General features: G+C 48.7%; 1 protein-coding gene and 1 long non-coding RNA gene across 10 annotated transcripts in view; one reads left to right on the top strand and one right to left on the bottom strand.

The window, feature by feature from the left end:
* Positions 1–237: 237 nt before the first annotated feature.
* Positions 238–21,684, bottom strand: part of ZNF454 (zinc finger protein 454) — a 37,005-nt gene continuing 15,558 nt past the window's right edge. The window contains exons 1-6 of one of the 6 annotated variants that reach the window (XM_072947121.1): positions 15,738–15,805; positions 15,060–15,231; positions 14,568–14,688; positions 12,019–12,145; positions 11,526–11,615; positions 238–3,493 (exon numbers count right to left, since the gene is read on the bottom strand). In XM_072947121.1, the coding sequence (XP_072803222.1) occupies positions 2,160–3,493; positions 11,526–11,615; positions 12,019–12,145; positions 14,568–14,600 (1,584 nt within the window). In that variant the 5' untranslated portion in view covers positions 14,601–14,688; positions 15,060–15,231; positions 15,738–15,805 and the 3' untranslated portion in view covers positions 238–2,159. Of the gene's footprint in view, positions 3,494–11,525; positions 11,616–12,018; positions 12,765–14,567; positions 14,689–15,059; positions 15,232–15,737 lie in introns of those variants that run through there. The other 5 variants (XM_072947122.1, XM_072947123.1, XM_015234916.3 and 2 more) reach the window with 5 other exon arrangements.
* Positions 15,951–21,684, top strand: part of LOC116285039 (uncharacterized) — a 44,053-nt gene continuing 38,319 nt past the window's right edge. The window contains exons 1-2 of one of the 4 annotated variants that reach the window (XR_012063055.1): positions 15,951–16,073; positions 20,410–20,583. This is a non-coding gene — a long non-coding RNA (uncharacterized lncRNA). The other 3 variants (XR_012063056.1, XR_012063054.1, XR_012063057.1) reach the window with 3 other exon arrangements.

A 21,684-nucleotide genomic window follows, 5' to 3' on the forward strand; every position in this document is an offset into this window, starting at 1 on the left:
ACCCCTGCCGGCAGAGGTACAGCCACCGAGCTGTCACTGGGATGGATGGCGGCAGGTCTCGGCCCTAGCCCAGCCACAAGCCTGAACCAGGCAGCGGTAGCTCTCATCAAAAGCAAACAAAATGAACAACAAACTCGGCTGAGAAATGTGTTTCTGGTGGGGAAGTCAAGGTAAGGAGGTAACAGGACCAGGTAGGCCACAGGGATGGTACTGAAGACAGACATCGTTAGCAGTGAGCAGTTTTTCAAGTTTATTCTGGAACCTGGAGTTGCCAGCCACGTGAGGCTGCAGAGTGTGTGGGCCCAGAGCACAGAGGTTCACAGGAAACTCCTGAAATGCTGCCTCGCCTGCAGCTCAATAGGGAAGAAAGCAGGAGTCGCTGATCACCCGACAGGAGATGCCTCCCCACACCGATGGCCTTTATTAGATGGGAGCTGAGTTTACAGAACTCGGGCTCCAAAGCTGCTGGCAGCTTCCAAGTCCATGTTTAACCTGAGACCCACTGATCCTCCGTGACAGAGCACCCTCCCCCGTAACCCGGAGCCACGGCACTGCATCCATAGGGCCACACGGTGCCCACCTTGACGGAGGACACTTCCCCAGACCAGGAGCCTGCCACTCGCCATCTTCATGACGTGGTGTGTCCCAGCTCCCGGGACTGCCACGCCCCCCACCCCAGTCCCTGTGCTGGGGGAGGGGAGGGGCCGCCAGAGGCTGAGTGCGGGAAGGCACATGGATGTCATATTACCCGGGATTTCTACTGACAGCGCTGAGAGATTCAGGATGGTGAGGGAACTGCACCTGCAGGACGAGATATCACTCAGAGTTCTGGGCACGGACACCGCCCGCCAGACCATGTCCCAGTGCTGTTGACCGCTCCACGGAATTACTCCACACCCTGCCCACCACTCTCAGAAACGGGGTCGTCTTTAAGTAGTGAAGCACCCGGATGGACGAGAGGAAACGGCCACCTCCAAATGCAAAAGCAGACATTCAGAGCTCTCTGCCTTCCCAGTGAGCACAGAGTCGGTCCCTTCAGGAAAGTGGGCAAAAGCGGGGCAAGGACCAGGAGGCGGCGGTTCAATATTCCGGGAGTAACGAACCTACTCTGCGCGGCAGACAGAGGACTGCCTGGCCAAGGGAAAGCGAGGGGGGCAGAGGCTCCCGACAGCTGGTGCTGAGGCTCTGACCTCCCTTGTCACTTGCACATCCGGAAATGACAAGTCACAGAAGGGGATGGGGCCCCCAGGGGGCTGGGACTGTCACCCTGAGGCTGAGCACGCCCCGGACTGCCGTGTGTAGAGGAGGCAGCATGCAGAACAGTGGTGGGGTCATGTCTGCACACACTAGGCCTCTCCTTTAGGTATCATCCCGGGGTCAGAGTCAAGCTGAGGACCAAACCGGGGAAAGCAAGAATTTTGACCAACCTCTGCCTCCCGGACAGAGGTCCCAGGTTCTGGAGGCTGGGTCTGTGCACCACCCAGAATCGCAGGCTGTGCGTGAGGTCAGCTCGCCTCAGCCCTCAAGGGCAAGTGGCTGGGAGAAAGTGACCTGATGTCGCCGGTCAGGAGCTGCGAGACCAAAAAGGGACAGGCCACTCGAATAAATCGTCCCAGGAGGAGAACACAGGTAAGAGCCAGTGGACACATGGACCCAGAGAGCTGACAAAAGGTGGTTTGAAGCAGAAGGCGGGGAACATAATTTATGTAACTCCTGGGCCGCTGCAGGGGTGACCACACTCTCCACGCTGGGTGCCAGCAGAGGGTGAGGAAAACAAAGGGCCCCATTCACGGGGGAGACTCTTTTCTATCAGGGGAACGAAGTAGAGTTAAAATGCTTACAGGCCATTTTCTTACTTTTTTGTTCCTCTGCTTTTCAACCTTCATTTTTATAATTTGGTAATTTCTCTTAATAATCAACTAATTGCTATGTTGTTACTGAAGGTCCATTTTGGCTCTGATACTTGGTAACTCGGTCTGATTCAACAGGACTGCCATTCAAATGAGGCAGTTCTGAACTATGAGTGTTTGGCATTCCTAAATTCTCCACACCTCCAGTACTGTGAAGCTCAACTCCCCGTAAACAAAAGGACTGTCTTCACGAGAGCCTCCAGGGTTATTCAGTCATCAGTACAGTCAGCCTCAGAGCTCGCTTCCGTGTCACTTTTCTCCAATATGGTGTCTCTGATGCTGAATGAGGTTTGCGGTCTGGTTGAAGGCTTTCCCACACTTGCTGCACTTATAGGGCTTCTCTCCCGTGTGAATCCTCTGGTGCTGGGTCAGGTGCGTGCTGCGGATGAAGGCTTTCCCACAGACCCTGCATTTGTAAGGTTTTTCTCTGGTGTGAATTCTCTTGTGCTGAGTGAGGGCCGAGTGGTCACTGAAGGCTTTCTCGCATATGTTACACGTGTAAGGTTTCTCCCCGGTGTGAATCCTCTGATGCTGGGCGAGGGCTGACTGGTCCCGGAAAGCTTTCTCACACAAGCCGCACCGGTAAGGTTTCTCCCCGGTGTGGATTTTCCGATGTCGGGCAAAGGATGAATTATCCCTGAAAGCTTTCCCACACTCGCTACACTTGTAAGGTTTCTCTCCAGTATGAATTCTTTGATGTTCTGTCAGGGAGGAGTTCACCCTGAAGGCCTTTCCACATTCATTACATTCGAAAGGCTTCTCTCCAGTGTGAATTCTCTGATGCTGAAGAAAGCTCGTACTCTGATTGAAGGCTTTCCCACACTCGTTGCACTTGTAGGGTTTCTCTCCACTATGAATATTCTGGTGTTTGGTAAGATGGGCCCTGCACACAAAGGCTTTATCACATACGTTACATTTAAAAGGCTTCTCTCCAGTATGTATTCTGTGATGGTGGGCAAGATGGATGTTTCGGATAAAAGCTTTTCCACATAAGTTGCATTCAAAAGGTTTCTCTCCGGTATGAATCTTCTGATGGTAGGTGAGCGAGGAGCTCACCGAGAAGGCCTTGCCACACTCCTTACATTCATATGGCTTCTCGCCGGTGTGGATTCTTTGGTGGTGGATGAGATGCGTGCTCTGGTGAAAGGCCTTCCCGCATTCCCTGCACTCGTACCGCTTCTCCTTGATGAGAGCTTTCCGGTTTGCATTCAGGTTTTCAGTATGACCCTTCTGATGTTTGCTGAGGGCTGAACTCTTCGTGAAGGCTTTGCCACACTTGCTGCACTCAAAGGCTTTCTTGCTGGGCTGAACCCCCTGGCTTTGAACCAAAGATGAGCTGATGGTGCGGTGCTTCCCGAATTCGTCACGTTCCTGGTCACCGACCAGGGGTGAGGGTTGCTGGTGGCTGAGTACCACCTGCTGTGGGTTTACCTCCTGGCCTTCACGCTGCCACTCCGACAGGCTGTCATATCTCCAGTGACTGTCTCTAATGCATTTCGCCTTTATCATCCACTGACCCACGTCTCCTTCAGGAATACCTGCTGTGAGAGTAGATTTCTTACTCACAGGCATAGTCACCCAGTCTGAAAGACATTAAAAACAAAATTGTCAGTTTTATCCTAGTGAAACATCTAGCTGGGATAAGAACATGACCTGGTTTATCGTGCTAACGAAGGGACTGCAGCTTTGAAGAGTTCGTGACGTGAGGATGAGAAAGGAAAGGGGAGGAGAGGGGAACAGAGGGCACGGCCGGAAGGGGCGGATTGAAGCACAGCACATGAAGCAGGAGGGCTTGGAGCTGGAGTTTGGGGGTCTCAGGCCTGGGCTGGGATCCTGAGCACAATACTTACCTTCTTTGTGATGACAGAGAAGTTCCCTAAATTTCTAAGCCTCAAAAAACCTATACAGACCATATTATGCTTGCAGATAAGAAAAATGTATACCTTATCTACTTCAGTGATGTGGTCTCTAAACTAACCTAGATGTGGCCTTAACGAACCATTAAAACTAGAGGTCAACACTTGGTTGGAAAAAATCCAGCTCCAGAGTAACTTCTAAAACCAACATGTATGTTTTATAGACTCATTTCAGCATTCAGATGGAAACCAAGAAGTCAGGCGACCATGGAAGTGGTGTGAACCCCTGCTATCTACTGTTAGGGTTAGGACCTCCTGCTACAGGTGGGGAAGCAACGTCTTCAAACCTGTATGAATCATGTGCCATCTCCATGAGGAGAATGCACCATGAGGATGTATATGCAAACATTTGAAATGTTTTTGGAAATTTTAATTTTCCAATTATTTATTGCTGGTATATAGATACTGGTTTTTATATATTGACCTTATGTCATAAAAAGCGTTAACCATAAGAGGGGAAAAACCCTCAATTAACTGTACTATCCTACAAATTTAGAACTTCTGTTTATCAAATAACACCATTCTTCAAAGTGTGCAACAACATTTACAACGCATATATATCTATATGACAGAAGATCGAATCCCAGATATACAGCCCTATATAAATCAATAAGAAAAGACCAGAAAACCAAATAGAAAATAGGATAAAGACTTAGACTTACAGATACTTTAAAAGAGAATATTTACATGATTAACAAAAATAAAAAGATGATCGACTTCACCAGTCGCAAGTTGAGACACAAGGAGATGCTTCATATTTCTTCTAGAATGGTGAAAAAATCTTAAACAACAATATTAAGTAGATAAGAGGATATAGAAGCCTCATATCCTGCTGACTGGAGTGTAAGATGGTAAAACCACTTAAAGAAACTATTTGGCAGCATCCACTAAAGCTTACATATTCATGAACATAGTATTCCCAGCTATATACTCAGGAGAAATGCATACATATATTCTCTAAAAGATGTACAAGAATGTTCATAATAGTTCCAGGACTACTGATGGGAGCTCCAAAGCCAGAAATAAACCAAATGTCTAGCAACAGCAGAATGCACAAGTCGTGGTAGGCTTACACAGTGAAACGCTATACGTCAATGAGAGCAAACCAGCAACTGTTACATGTGCCAGCACGGAAGCATCTCAGACACACCGTGGAATGAAAGAAGTCAGACACAGAAGAGTAGACACTATGATTTTGTTCATACAAACTTTGAAAATAGGCAAAACAAAGCTACGGTCAGGGCAGTAATTATCTTTGGCACAAAAGAAACAGAGGGGAGTGGGTTTCTGGTGTTCTAGTAAATATAATGTCTTGATGTGGCTGCTGGCTATACAGATGTAGTTATACTGTAAAAATCTGTTGAGTGATTTGTGCATTTTCCTGTGTTAGTATTACTTCAATAAAAGTTTACTTTTAAAAAACTGGGAGTAGTTTTCAAAGATAATAATGTGGCTCAATAAAAATAACCAATAGCTAGCTTTCTTTTCTAGCAGCCATGGATAGCTTTGTCTATTAAAGCCCTTTCTTGACTGTGATCATAAAAACAGTATCATCTATATACAAGAGAATATTGGCTTTTTAATGTTTTATGTTACAGGAAAACCCTCATCTAATTGTGCATCAAGACAGGGTCAAACACACCCTGGTTTTACCAGCTGAAGAGGAGCTGAGGCGGGGAAAGACTGGACTCACTGTAATTAGGAGCCCTCAGGGTCAGCCCCCACGGGGCCCAGGTCACTTCAGGAGGGCCGAATCAAGAGGCAAGACCCCTAGCTGCACTGGCCCACGTTGAAAAAAAAAAAAGGTTTTAAACTATGTAACTCTAGGGTTTCAAGCAAGGCAGGCACGCAAATAGTATGATCCAAACCCTACACAATGTAGTCAAGAGGCCACCCCCACGGAGGAACCAGAAACTTGCCCAACTGACCTCCAAGTCGTCAAAAGTGTCAAGAATCAGCACCACCAGGTACATCTGGGAGGGGGTGATAAAAGAAGGAGTACTGGTTTAAGGTCAGTTTATGAAAGCTTTATGCCCCCAGATCCCTTCCCAACTCAGACGAGCTGGAGGACTTCCTGACTAGGCAAAAGGCTGGCGGCTTTTTCACCAGGAGAGACTAAATCAAAGCCACCTGGCACCGAACACGCTGGGCGGCCATGGCAGAGGCATCGGCTGGAGGACTCCAGCCCCGCACGGCTTCCCACAGGACCTCCATCCTCCCACTGCCTCACGGGGCGGACAGTGAGGGGATACTGGATAGCTCGGGAGAGCCTTTAACAAGGAAGAGGTACCAGAACAATCAGAGAGAAAGTTCGAGAACACAGAGCCCATGAGGGGAGAAGGAGATGTTTTTGAAAATCATTCTCTTTGGACATAAAATATTTTAACTGTTAAATATGAGTAAGAGCTTACAAATAAAACAACACTCAGAGACACATGAGCTCCTGGAAATTAAAAAGGATGGCAGAATTTGAAAACAGAGAATTCCCACCATAAACAATTAGAAAACTGGGAGAAAAAAGAAAAGAGAAACAACCGTTTTTAGGCAACGGACAAATGGCAGGAAAGACAGCGATCGCGGGGAGAAGGGAGACAGACACAGGAAGACCCGGGGATGCCCTGGTGTAGTCCCTGAAGGCACCTTCTGGGCCTCAGCACAGGGGCCAAAACCACCCAGGGGTCTCAGCGAATCAAGTGGCAGAGATCAGGGTTTGGGAGGCCAAGGCAGCGAAAACCCATGGCCCGCTAAAGACAAGAGGGCTGTGGAAACTGAATTTTCATAAGGAAAAGTCCTGGTCCATGAGACTTCACTGAGTCAGCCAAACATTTCATGGAGACATAACACCAATTCTACATACATTTTCCCAGAAAAGAGTAAAGGGAAATGTCTAAATTCATTTTATGAGGCTAACGTTACTCTAATATCAAAATCAAAAATATTGCAAAGACAGAAGATTACAGACTAGGAAAGAAAAATCATAGACTAATACACCTCTGAGGAATATAGATGCAAAAACTCTTAACAAAATGTGCGCAAATTATACCCAGCAATATTTAAAAATGGGTAATAAATGAAGGCTAAGTTGTGTTTATTCCGGGAATGCAAATCTGATTGGATATTTTTTAACCAATCAGTGTAACTCACCACGCTAACCACTGCATCATCACAAGGATTCGGAAAAGTATGACAAAACTTCAGTATCAACTCATGACAAAACTCACAACAAACCAGGAACAGGTGTAAACTTTCTCAGCCTGATAAAGGGAATCTACAAAAAAATCTACACCTGACATACTCAATGGAGAAAGACCGAAAGCCTTTCCGCCGAGATGGGGAACAAGGTAGGGCGGCCGCCCTCACAGCTGGTCCCCAGCATGGAGAGCAGTAAGAGACACCTACCTGGGAACACCTGGATCCCGCCCGCACTGCTGTGGGGATGCAGAATGGACCGGGCACTCTGAAACAGCCACACAGTATAAACACACATTCGGAGGATCCAGGCCTCTACACTTTGGTGAAAGCACATGCCCACAAAAAGCATAAGCACTTAAAATAAATCCACCCAGAAGCCCAAAAACCTGGACGCAGTGTTCACAGCAGCTTCCACCAGCACTTGAAAACAACCCAAATGTTCACTGACGATGAATGGATGAACAAACAGTGCTACATCCGTATGTTAGGATGTTGCCTAGCAACAGCATGGAACAGCACGGCTAAGTCTCAAAGATGCTGGGCTGAGTGACAGCAGTTACACACGGAAGAGCACACACTGCGTAATTCCATGTACATGAAATCCTGGAAAGGGAAACTCGCGTGACCCAAGCAGACTAGTGGTGGCCAGGGACTGGGGATGGGGGAGGGGATCAACTGCAGAGAGGTAGGAGGGAGTTTTTAGTTAGAGATGACAAAAATGTTATTCTTCACTTGGTGATATATTTGTCAAAACTGATCACATATTACACACAGAAGGGTGAATTTTATTGCATGTAGATTATACTTTAATGAAGCTGATTAAAAGTATTTTTTTAACAAAAACCCCAATAGATGAACTGGAAGATAAAATTGAAGAAAGCTGTCAAAAGGAGGACAAAAATACATAAAGCTGGAAATTATAATAAAAAGATGAAATTAGAAAACCAGTCCAGGAGGTATCAGGTATTCCATCCAGAGAAAACAGAGAAAACTAAAGATGGAAATTTAATACTGATTTACAAGAAAATGCCCTAGATCCCAGGGCAGGAATTTAAATGGAAAGGCTCATCAATGCGCAATGGATACACGTGCAGAACCACGCCAGGTACATTACTGAGAGACCTCAGAACACTCGAGTAAGTGAGGAGGTCCCACAAGCTTTGGAAAAACAGCTCACAAATGAAGAACCAGAATGATTCCGAATTTCTCAGCAGCAGATTGAGGCCCAGAAAACAAGAAGGCCACACCTTCAGAAGTCTGAAGGAAAAGTGCTGAATTCTATCTAAAATATCCGGGAAGTGTCAGGGCAGAAAAAAGACATTTACAGACATGATAAGTTACAAAAAGTTTATTCTGATGCATCCCTTTTTAGGAAGCTACTGCTTCCAAAAGAAGAGAGAAAACCAAGAGAAAGGACAACATGGGGCGTGCAGCCCAAGAGAGACGGAACTTGCAGGAAGACGACAGCTGGGCACCAGCTCTCCTAGAACGGAGCTGGTCAGAGGGCCCCAAAAGAGGCTCTTCCCGGAAAATAAAGTCATCGAGTGGCTGATGAATCTGAAAGTCTTGAGAGGAGGTGCCGCCACCTACAGAAGGGCTGAGACTACATTCTACGAAACCACACGACCCCTGGGAGAGACTGCTTAGGGAAACAACAGCCAACGTTGTCGCAGTTTACCTCCCGGGCCAGCTGTGAGTAGCGCTTCAGGACGCATGTACACTAATTACTCCTCTGACCACCTCTCTGTAACTCTCTCTGTAACGCTGACGCTGTAGCTCTACTGGGAGGACTGGGGATGGAAAAGGAAGTAAGACGAACAGTGCGGGCAGTGACCCAAGTCCTCACCTTTTATAGAAGAAACTCAATAAATAATGCCTAAAACTGCAAAGTCCAGAGGTAGCCATGGAAACATGTTCCCTGGAGACGTGGGAACAAATATACCAAATATTCAGCTGAAAGAGGAGAAAACAGTTACTTCTAAAAAGGGGAGGATGGGGGTAAGGGGGGGTGAGGGGCCATCAGTTTTCATAATAAACAATGTAGTTTCATTACTCTAAGCTAAATACATTAAGCATGTATTATTTTGATGCAATTTAATACAATAAATAAAACAAAATAAACTCCAAAAAAGTCAAAGAAATAATTAACAGCAAAAATTAATGAAACAAAGATAAAATAGGATCAGTACATTAAAATATTTATTTATTATAAATTTTAAATAAAAAGTTTATTGAGGGGAGGGTATAGCTCAGTGGTAGAGCACATGCTTATTAGCATGCATGAGGTTCCTGGGTTCAAATCCCCAGCACCTCCATTAAAATAGATAGATAGATAGATAGACAAATCTCATTACCTCCCGCCCTCCAAAAAATAAAAATAAAAAAGCTTATTAAAAAGGTAAATCTCTGGTAAGGCTTATAAGAAAAAAAAAGTAAATATTATTAGGAAAAAAATTCATGCTTTTGTTCAACAAACACATACGGGGACATGGTAAGCTGAGGCTGTAAGAGCTAACAAGTCCAAGTGCTCTCCTCGTGGATCTAAGGGTAGAAAGGATTATTTAAACAGGACCCTGAAAGCACTAAGACAGAGATCATAAAGACATAGACTAAGAACTTCTGCTGGTAAAGAAAAATATAAGCTACAGACCGACACATATATTCACTGGTGAAGTATCAGATTCCTGAACATACACAGAACCACAAGTGCATGAGACAAAAACAGACTATAACAGAAAGATGGGCAAAGCACAGAAGTCCAGGAACACAAACCATCAACACAGGAAAAGATGTTCAACTGCACTAGTGAACAAGGGAGAGCAAATTAAAACCACCACGAGCTACCACTTCTCAGCAATCAGACTAGAACTGCTAAGTCTGACAGTTCCAAATTTTGGCAAGAATGTGAAGTAACGGGAACGTGCATCAACCCGAGGATAATCTGGAGCCACTGATTTAACCCGCCGTCGGGCCCATCTAGTAGAGCTGAAGATATACTCTTAAACTCAGTATTTGCACACCGTGAACGCACCTAAAGGAACTGCCAAAGGAGGCCCATGTGCATAAGGAAATATGACCAAGAATATGCAGGTCCCCGTTATCCAAAAAGCAGCGAAAAGTGTGGAAGCAACCTGTAGCTCTATCAGCAAGAAAATAGGTAAATCAAGGTACAGGCATTTAAGGAATATCAAAGTGCAGTAAAAAAAAAGAATGACCCAGAGCTACACATCCCGACAAGGCTGTGAAAAGAGCAAGCTGTGAAGGGAATCTACAGCACAGGACACATCGCGCACGCTTGAAGTGTGCAGGGCGGCACACAGAGCCGCTCAGAGCTGTGCACACAGGAGCAGCAGCACGGGGGCTGCGAACAAAAGCGGCCCTCTGGTGTGGATGGAGGGAGACCCGCCGAGGGGGGGCACACTGAACATCACACGGGGGGAGCACACTGAACCTCACAGGTGCTGCCGTTTCCCGTTTCTTAAGCTGGATAGCTGGGTCTGAGGGGGTGTGTTTGCTTATGCTTCAAACTCTTCCAAAATATTATATATTCTGTCTTCTATACAGGATGCAGAGTATCAAAATACATTTGTTTTCAAGCAAAAATAAGAAAATGATCATGCCGGGTATAGAAATAAAATTAGAGCATATGATGACTGAAACATTATGCTGTACACCAGAAACGGACACATTTTAACTGACTAGACTTCAATTTTTTTAAAAATTACAGCATATGACAGAAATAAATAAAAGCTGGTCCTGTACAAAAAGTCTCAACAAATTTAAGGGAAAAAAATGCAGATTAAAAAAAATGCAGACAAAATTGGAAATGAGAAAGAGGACATAATATAAAATATGAAAATTACATATGAATGCCATGCACAGTTATAAATGAATACATTTTGTGGCTCAAAAAAAGATAATTTAAAGCTAAAGGGTAAAATGTACAACTGATGTAATGATTAATAAAGAAAGAAAAAATGTGAAGCTATTAGCAAACTACTCAAATTAAGGGATCAGGTGGTTTTCTTTAGGTTTATTGAGTAAACAATTTTTGTATAATTAAAACTATTTTGAGAAGGGGAAAAAAGGCCTCCGTGCACACATGGTGACAGGCCCCAAGGACCAGAAGCTGCCCTGCGAGTGGAACCCAGCGCAGGGCCTCCTCACTGGAGACGTGCGAGCAGACCCCGCCCGGTCAGATGCTGTCACATCTGCATCTGGTGCAACAGGGCAGGCGGGCACAGCCGGGAGCTGCCCGGATGACTTCGAGGTCTTTTCCAAACCACAGACTGTTAAGCTCTGCCAAGCAGAGAGAGAAGAAAACTCACGGAGCAGGGAGTCGAGGGAGGCCAAGCTGCCCCAAGAAGGGTGTGCCATGTGCACGTGGGGACAAATGGGGCGACGAGGTACCGAGATGAACACGCTGGGAAAAGATGCTCATTGCTCGGCTCACGGCCCGGCGCCCTGCTGAACTCCTCCTGATGCCTCCCATCTGCAGGGTTCTTACCAAGACAGAAGCCTCCCAGCGAGTCCTCCAGCGTCCATCCTTCCCCTCTGCCCAGCTGGGACAGTGTATCTGGTTTGGGTCCTAAGAGTCCTGTTTTTGAGGGGAAAAAAAAAAGGACCACATCTGTTCATATCAGAGGTAGAAATCATTGCAAGGGTGAGATCTGGTCCTTGGAACTTCCTGGAAAAGGTGACTTGGTAGGGCCCAGGGTAGAGGCGAGTTCCCAGAAGGAGGAAAAGCTGGTTCAGGCCTGACACAGACAGTATGTTCCCGAGTCCTCCTCCCTGCAAGCAGGGAGGGAGGGCTGGACCCCTAGTCACCTTTAAGACATCTGCCCTCAGAAGCCAAAAGAGCCTTGTGCCCAGGACGCAAAGGACGGGCACTGTGATGGCATCCTCAGACCAGCCCCCTCCCAGCCCCAGCCTCTGTGTGGAACCCGGCGGAGGGACACATCTCCGACTGTGCAGAGAAGCCTCCGCAGGCTCCCACTTACCCAGCGACACCAGGTTGCCGCAGGTCTCCAGCATCACGTCCCTGTGCAGGGCCCTCTGGGCAGGGCTCAGCTCTGCCCACTCCTCCTGGGTGAAAAGCACGGCCACATCCCTGAAGGTCACGGATTCCTGCAAGGGCAGACCCGTCCCCGCTGACCGGTGGCCACCCCTTCGTGCGGCCCCCCGGGAAAGGCCGAGGCCGGCCGCCCCCAGGAGCCGGCTGGGAGCCGCAGGGCTGGCAGCCCAGCTGGAGCTGATGCCCTGGGACGAGGGGGGCGCTCCCTCAGGGGCTCCCGGGGGCCGAGCTTCCATTAGAGTTCATCTCCCGCTTTGAAGAAAAATAGCTCTTGAGGAGCCATACTACCTCAGCACTGGGACTTCACACTGGCTGCTCATTTTATCCAAAACATTTTCTCCCATCTGCGCCAATCTGCACAGCCCTGCCTCTCCCCGCAGCCCCGTGACCAGTCCTACCAGGGCCTCAGCCTGGACAGGAGCTCCGTGGCTGCCCCACGTCCGCGGTGCAGGCCCGCCCAAGCTCTGTCCCACTGTGCTGAGTTCTGGCTTACTTCCGGTTTCCCCACCCGACCGTCTACGGACACAGTCCCACAGCTCCCATCACGCCTGCCCGCCATGGCTTCTGGGGCACGGCCCACGCTCCCAGCACCTATGGCGTGTGTGTTGCTCAGCAACTCCCGCTGTCCTTCAGCTGCTCACCCGCCCACCCCCAGCACACAGCCACGGCTTCCAGGGGAACAGTCCTTCTGGACCATGTGACCCTGTTCCCTCTGATCACAACCAGTCCCTTCTTCTGTGGTCTCTTAGCTGAGAGGCCAAGGGAGCTGGTGTGCACTGAGAAGGAGGAGTCAAGCAGAAGCCCAGAGAAGAAAGCCAGGGGTCCAAGAGAAAGGACTTGTAGATTATTCTAGACTCCCGTGCAGAGCCGAAATACAGCTGCATTTTTCCTTTGGGTTTTGGGAGACCCCTAGCATCCTTCCAATAAAGACCTGCTTCTGCGTAAGGTGGTCTGAGTTAGGTTTCTGTTACCTGAACCCAGAGCCTTGCACAAAGGAGGCTGAACCAAGGAACACCTGTTGGATGGAACCCATGAACCAATCAGTCAGGGTCTATGGTTCACCTTTGTATTAGGGGCACAGGTCATTATACCTGGCAGATTTTACATCCTTAATATAGCTCTGTTGAACGGCAACCGAATTAAGGCAGCCTGTAAACACGAGATAATTGTGTGCCATCAACAACGAGTCTGAGGAAAAGTCTAGGGAAGGGAAATACCACAGTGGCCTGGCCCCGTGGAGACAGCTGTCACAGAGAGAGTGGTGCCGGAGAAGGGCCCCACACGCCAAGCCGGACACCGAGAGGAGGGCGTGAGCGGCCCGAGAGCGGGGCTGGGTTGACACGGCACTGTCAACCGGCTGTTCCACCCTTCTGGTGATTTCTGCCAGATTCCTGCCCTGGACAGGTTTAATGTGAACTAATTAGAACAATGTGACTGGGAATGAAAAATACTGCAACTATATCAGTTAACAAAGAATGCTGAAGCCATCAAGTCATCAGCGGCTGCCGCCAACCCCCAGTGAAGACAAGCCTGCAGCCCGGCCTCTGCAGCCACTCACAGTGGTGCCGAGGGGACTCAGAATAATAAAGGCCCTAGATAGCTAGGTGCTTGTCAAAGGAATGAATTCAGTGAGCCCAAAAGTTTGCTTCCTCCCATACATAGAAAAGCACTACATTCTTTAACTTGAGATGCCTGGTTCTCTTTAGATAACAAGCAATCTTTTATTGTTCCAACTACCTGGTCTTTGATGTAGAGCTCCTATATATCCTAGCTCCTCGCCTACCTCTTTGGAGCAGTCCCTCAGAGCAATCTGAGAGGCTGTCATCCCGGCTCGAGTCCTCCCGCTCGACGTTAAGGCTGCGCATTTATTTCAGCCGACACTACCAAATTCATCGGAATTTCCCCACTCAAATGAATGCTGTCTCCTTCAAAGTGGAGTCCACATCCTTATTCTAAAGGAGCTGGCACTGCTCAAAGGTTTTTTAGCAACATGTTGAAATTACAAACATATTGTTTGAATGATTTCATTGATACCTAATATTGGAGTAAAAAGCCAAATGTCATTAAAATTAAAAAAAAAAAAGAGCCCAGGAAATCCCACCCTCCAAAGAAAGTGTTCCAGTTTCTCTCTTCTCTCAACCCATGTAGGCTCTGCCTGACCACGTCAGAGCCTTAATTTTACCTGCAAAAGTGGAAAGGCTGCAGGTCTCCATTTGAGACCAATCTGGGTTTCATTTCCAGTTGTGTCACTTGTGTGACCTCTAGAAAGCTCCATAGCTCAGACGCCTACCAGGATGAGCCCAATGTGGAGGGTGGAGATTGGGGAAGAAAGGAGCAAGTGGGTCAAGTTCCTGCGTGAGACTGGATGGGAAAAAGCTCCCCATCAGGGGGAGGAAGTATGCCCACGCTCCTACCACGACCCTCAAGTCAGCTAAGGCAATTCTGAGGAGAACCCACAGCAACCCCCGTACTCACCTGGACCACAGGTGACAGGCGCCTGACTGCCATCCCTTCTTCTCTGATGAGGCCTTTTAAGGACAAGCAGAGCAGAACTCCTCAGGCTGGAAGCTTCTACACGCCTTTTACGAGGAGAGGCCTGGGTCAAAAGACATCACACAGCAGTCCAGAGTGGGGCTTTGAGCATGGCACTCTGGGGGTCCTCCAGCACCCCAAGCAGTCAGTTCTTAGTCCCTATTTGCTCCCACTCCTCTCTCCTCCTTCTGCGGGTATTTCTGCGGGCCACCGCTACAAGGGGAATATAGCTCACCAGGCTGCTACTCCCACCACCCTCCACCAATTTCCCCCCAGCAATCTGGGTCAAATTCTCCATATCTTCCCTTTTGTATCTTAAAATGCTCGACTTCTCCTTGAAGAAAGCCTGCCCCAGCCCCTTCTCACACTTTCTACACACCCTCTGGCCTTCTGCCCTTGTTATGCTGAGAGACCTAAGAAAGGTGTGTCTCCTACCTGGACACCTGCCTGAACCTAGGAGGGGAGTGAAGGAAATGGGCAAGGAGGGTCGTCTTTTCTCCTCAAAAAGGAAGCTAAGAAGTCTGGGGCTTCATTGTTGAGATGCTTCTCTGGCAGAGCCTTTTTCTGGCCTCAGGTCTCTCCCTCACTGGGGCCCTGTTTGGGTGACCTGGAGTCAAAAGTGGGCGAGAAGCAGTGTCTTTGCCGGGGTGAGGGGTAGGGGTGCAGGACGCAATGGATCTTAATCGCACACCCCTCCTCGTGCCCCCTGCCGCTCTGCCCCGTCCCCTGGGGAGCTGCTGCCCGGGCCTCAGCGAGTTCCGAATACAAGGCTCAGAACCACACGGGGAGCATCTACTCCAGAGCGTAAATGGGCTTCCCGGACTCTGTTCCAAGATAACGCCAGAGGCCCTGACCGCATCCTCCTCCACATGCACCCGCGGATTTGGACCCCTAACCCAAGTGCCCACATCTGGCCTTTTTGTCCTGGGAGTCAAACCTTAGCCATACATCCAGAGAAGTTTGGGGCATCAGATGAGCGTCCTCCAGAACGGACCACGACCCAGACCTACTCGGTTTGCATCCACCCTCCCCACCAGGCTCGACCACCCCAAGGCCAATCCTGCTCTCCCGATGTGGCCCTGGCCACCGCGCCTGGTCACCACTGGGACGCACTTCGAGGAGCTTCTGCCGGCGGCGAGAGATCGCCAGCGCCACATCGCCGGCAGAGCACAATGAGCTGGAGTCCGCAGCCCGGGGCGGGACTGCGCTTGCGCGTTGCCCAGGGAACCGCGGAGCGGAGCTGCGGCGCTTCTCCTTCCCGGACTCCACTTCCCAGAGGGCGAATCCGCGGCGGGCGCCTGCGCCAGCGGCGGGCGGAGAAAGTGATATCGCGCGCCTGCGCCCCCGCCCAGGCCCGGGGGTTTCCACGCTGAAACTACATTTCCCAGAGGCCTCGTCGGGGGCGTCACGGTTCCTTTGGCAACTGACCCCCAGCGTGCTAACCCGCAGGTGCGGATTTGGTTGCGTTCCGGTCAAACCAGGGAAGATGAGGGACCGGCGAAGAGTTGGGGACGGGATAGGGGAGGCCAGTCCGGGCGAGCGGCGCCTGGTCCGGTGAGGAGAGTGGGTCCCGGGCAGCACCCCCCCCCCAGTACGGCGTAGGAGGCGACAAGCCCAAAAGGCGCGCTCCTGATGGGGGGCTGGGCCCGGGGGACGCAAAAGCCGCCAAGCGTGGCCTGCGGCGGGGCCGGGGCGTGCTGGGCAGGGGGCCGGCAGACGGGGAAGGAGGCTGCCGCGGCGCTGGAGGCCGGGCCCGGGGCGGTGGCCGGGGACCGAGGGCACGGCGCGCGGGAGCCTCCCACGACGGGGGATAGGCTGGGTCCTCCACGGCGTATCCGGAGGACGGTGTGGGACGCCAAGGAGGCTGTGCGGTACACCTGGGGCGGGGGGTTGGGAAGGTGGGATTTATTTTTGTGGACAGTGTTTTGCGGGGGCGGGCAAGGACGAAATACAGAAAGACCCGACTGTAGGTATTAAGTTGCCTTTGAATATATATTTTCACGGAGCTCAGAAAGGAAAGATGAGAAGACTTTAACTTTGTGGCCAAACAAAACCCGAAACCCCCCAAGGACGGGACCTGAGATTTATCAGTGAGGAAACTGTTGGCCACCTCTGAGTGAGCAGTGTCAGTGACACTAGGCATTCTGTTTCGGGTTTTATTGAAGATTTCGTTCTATAGACACTGTTGGAGCACTTACCTGTCAAGTACTGTTCTAGAGGCAGGGGAAATGGCAGTGAAAGCCCGCACTCAGGCAGGCTGCACTTTACTGGGAATGGCAGTCAGCAAAACAGATACACAATATTTATTAGCTGGTGATGACACGGTGAGGCTGTATTAAAGTTTAGAGTGTGACGGGGGTGAGGAGGTGGGGATTATCTTAAGCAGTGTTTTTAGAAGTTTCCTCTGAGGAGGTTAACATTTGAGCAGAGACTTGCATGCAGTGAGGGAGGAAACCGTGTGCCCATCTGGGGAGAGAAGAGAAACGCTGACCAGAGATGGAAGCGTGTTTGGTGAGTTTGTGGCTTAGCGAGGCCAGTTTGACAGGAGAGGGCACAGTGAAGGAGGGAGAGTGGGAGGGGAGGTTGGAAGGGTAACCAGAGGCCTTGAAGGCCACTGTAGAAAGTGTGGATTTATTCTGTGTGTAATGGGGAACCATTAAAGGGGTTTGAGCAGGAGAGTGGCGTGGCTGAACACATTTAGACACAATCACTGGTCAGCTGTGGGAGAACGGGCTGCGTGGGGCCAGAGGGAGGGCAGGCAACCCAGGCCGGAGAGACAGGCGCCCACAATCGTACGACCTTCCTACAGGGCCTTTGCTTTGAGAACTCCGTGATTCTAAGATAGTTAAGGGCTCTGGATGCCATGCTGAGAAGTTTGGATTATTATTCTGTTTTCGGGTATAGGAGAATGATGATAATAAAATATTTATTGAGTACTAAATGTGTCGGGCACTTTTATAAGCACTTTACATTAGTGTTGGCTGTAACCCAGAGCTCAGCAGTTTGCACTATTAATAAGTAAACTGAGACAGTGATATACTAAGTGCTCTCCCCAAGGTCTCATGACTGGAGAGAAGGCGCGGAGGTTGTTACCTGCTGCCCAGGACGGCTGAGAACTGACAGACAAGGGCCCCAAAGCTTCTAAAAATGAAAAAGTAGTGAAACCTTCATTTATTGGACCCATTGCTGCTGCTGCTCCCTCTAAGGGTTCATACTTTACCAATTTTGGGTTGTTGCATCCATCTTAGGCTTCAGTACACTTTCTTCTTCTTCTCCCCCTTGTCGTCTGCCTCTCTTTTGAGACTTTAATTTTGCTGCCGTCTTTATCATTTTTCATCTATTTCCTACCCACCTCTCTGCCTCCTTTTCATCCATTTCTCTATCTTGAGATCAGGTGGGGAACAAGAAAAAGAATTATGTGAAGGGAAAGGAGGAAACTGGGTGTAAGGGAGAGGCATTATTAAAAACCTAAGTTCCTGAGGATATAATTAACTCAGTGTTTCATTCCCCCTTAGTCTTTGCCTCCATAGAGGTCCCGTAGCACAGACTGAACTACCCAAGGTCCAAACAGCCAGACTCCATAGGGAGCCTCCTCCATTGCTACCCACAGATATCTTCTGTACCCATCATTTCCTCTTTTTAAAAAAATTTTCTTGGAGGGGAGGTAATTAGGTTTATTTATTTTTAGAAGAGGTACTGGGGATTTAACCCAGGACCTCGTGCATGCTAAGCACGTGCTCTAGTGCTTGAGCTACACCCTCCCCACTTTGTACCCATCATTTCTTGATTCCTACCTCTCCTGGTGGAAAGTTTCCTTCGTCCTGTTGAAAAAGATCCCTGTAGCCGCCACCTGTGCCCCAAACCCATTTCCCTACTTTGAGCTGCACGTCCCCTCCTTTCTGCACCTTCAGATGCTCCATGTTTATGCAGTGATAAACATGCTCAGTTCTTCTACCTCATACACTCTTGACAGACTGTTCGTTGGCTACAACACCTTTCTCCACCCACCCTTTCTTTGCCCACCTCCATTACAGAGGCTGGAAGAGCTAAATACTTATTTTTTTCAGCCTCCTTTGCACCTAGCCTCCATGCAACACAGCTGTGGTCAGTGAGCTGTAAGCAGAGGTCGGCTGAGGGGCTTCTGTGAAAACCTTGCCTGGTAAAAGGCACAGGTGTTCCTTCCTGCCTTGAATGCAGCTAACTTACCTGAAGCTATGGGAGCCATCATGTGACATCACAGAAAAGTCCTGAAACTCAGGGCACTGAATAATTTTGTCTTTGAACCAGTGCCAACCACCTCCATATTTGTTATGAGAGAAAAATAAATCCCTGGTTGCTTGTAAGGCACTGTTATCTGGGCTTTCTCTTATTTGTAGCCGATATATACACCCTCTGTATATGTATTCTGATACAGACACCCCCTCTCAACCACAGTCTCCCCCCGGTTATCTTCCTAAATCTCGCCTTTCTCAGGCAAGCTGCGAAGTCCTTTTCAACCTCTAACTCACTCTTCAAGCCACTAAAATTTACAGGTTACCCATACCCAAAACCAAAGGCCATTTTCTATTTTTATCTTCCTGTAGTCCTCTGCAGCACTGGAAAATACTAACTGTCCCTGTCCCTATGCTAAAATTCTACTTCTGTGCTGCCACCTTCTCCTGATTTTTGTTTTTCATTCTTCTTTTGCTTATCGTTTCCCCTCAGCTTCTACTGATTCCACTTTGCCCACTGACTGCGGTCAGTGACAGCACTCCCAGAGAACCCTGGGTCACTGGCCTTCAACTTACTCTGCTGCCCGGACATCCGCTTGGGTGCCCACAACTCACAGGATGCCCCCCAGACCGGACTCATCACTGCCCCGCAGAACTGGTCAACTTTTCCTGTTCTTATTTATAGCACCCCATCCACCCAGATGAGTTCAGGCGCCCGTGTTTAATTGGTTGCTGTGTTACCTGCCTTATTACTTCTGGAATTCTTCCCTCTTCCATCCCACTGCCAATTTCTTAGTCTTTGGAAAACAAAAGACTACCTTATTCATTTTGATTTCTAGACATTCCTAGAATTAATCATATTTAGCACTTACTAAATGTGCACAAAATAAATAAATTGCCTGAACTACTCTCCTAACTACAGGCCTCTTCAGCCTCTCCCTGTGATTACTCTGAGCATGCTGTGAGCTGCAGAGGTTTTGTTCACGTGTCGAATTTTCATCTCTGTTAGCGTTTGGCCTTTTCCCCTTGTCACTTCAGTCGTCAGAATATGAGACAAAGATGTGTGTTTGAATCCTATGGACTCAAAGGCTGTATTTGTTACAGTGTTTTCTAAATAGCTTATTTGACAATAGTTTAACGACTGCTGAGAACTTAAAACGGCATGCTGCTGCTCTGAGACCTGTACAAGTATTCTGCCACCTGGGAGCACCGAGCCAGTGCTCCAGGGGAGAGAGTAACAACGCGGGGGCGGGGGGGTAAGGGGCGTTGGCAGAGGTAGGGAATTTTGACTCAGAACATCCAGGGAAACCTGACTGTGGAACAGGAGCATCTGGGTGACACACCTGACATGGTAAAAGATCGAGGATTTCCCAGCATTCATTGTATTTATAGGTTTGTAGCATTTTAGAGCTGATAGGGATCTCGGAGCCTTCTGAAAAAAAAAGTCTCTCATTTACCAAATAAGGACACTGGGACTTGGTGAAAGCAGGTGACTTGTCCAAGTCAGCGGCAGACCAGGACGACATGTCAGGCCTCCGGGCTGCCCAGTTAAGCATTCCCATTCTTCTCTCCAGTGTGAAGTCCCTACTGCCCAGAGAAGAATCTGCAGCATGACACGGCAGAATGCACCTTCCGCATAAATGGCCCTCGTTTACAGCATCAGCTGTCTGAACCTTACTTTCACTTCTCAATCAAGGTTTCTCCACTTTTATACGGCTTCTCTGCGGTGGCCTGTCCTCTCCGATATGGTATGTTGTACTTCACCTAAGAGGTTCCAACGATCGTTACATTCACTAGGTTTCTCCATCACGTGACCTAATGGGGTTATCACTGGAGAGTTAACCACAGTGAAGGGTCCCAGGAAAGCTCTCCTCACGTGTGAGTTCTCTGATGCCGCGTGAGGTTCGTACTCCGACTGAAGGCCTTCCCGCATTCGTTACACTGATAGGGCTTCTCTCCTGTGTGAGTCCTCTGGTGCACTGTCAGGGATGAATTCTTAATGAAGGCTTTCCCACACTGGTCACATTCATAGGGCTTCTCACCGGTATGAATTCTTTGATGCTCAATAAGATAAGCGCTCTGGCTGAAGGCCTTCCCACATTCGCTGCATTCATACGGCTTCTCCCCAGTGTGAATAACCTGGTGTACGGTCAGCGATGATCGCCCAGTGAAATGTTTTCCACACACTGGACACTCATAAGGTTTCTCTCCAGTATGAATTCTCCGGTGTTGAGTAAGAGATGAGTTCTTACCAAAAGCCTTTCCGCACTGATTGCATTCAAAAGGCTTTACTCCCGAATGAAGTCTCTGATGCTCTATGAGGTATGTACTTTGGCTAAAGGACTTCCCACATTTGTTACATTTGTAGGGTTTTTCCCCAGTGTGATTCCGCTGATGCAGGGTGAGGGTTGAGCTCTTACTAAAGGCTTTCCCACATTCACTGCACTCATAGGGTTTCTCTCCGGTATGACTTCTCTGATGTACAATAAGATGCATGCTCTGACTGAAGGCTTTTCCACATTCATTACACTCATAGGGTTTTTCCCCCGTGTGAGTTCTCTGATGCACTGTGAGATTCATGCTTTGGGTAAAAGCTTTACCACACTCGTTACATTTGTAGGGCTTCTCTCCAGTATGAATCCTTTCGTGCTGAATAAGGGATGAATTTTTGCGGAAAGCTTTTCCACACTCTTTACACTGATACGGTTTCTCTCCAGTATGAGTTCTCTGATGAACAGTGAGGTTCATGCTCTGACTGAAGGTTTTCCCACATTCATTACATTTGTAGGGCTTCTCTCCAGTATGAATCCTTTGATGCACAGTCAGGGAGGAGCGTTCAATGAAGTGCT

The sequence above is a fragment of the Vicugna pacos genome, chromosome 22, assembly GCF_048564905.1.
Source record: "Vicugna pacos chromosome 22, VicPac4, whole genome shotgun sequence".
NCBI lineage: Eukaryota > Metazoa > Chordata > Mammalia > Artiodactyla > Camelidae > Vicugna > Vicugna pacos.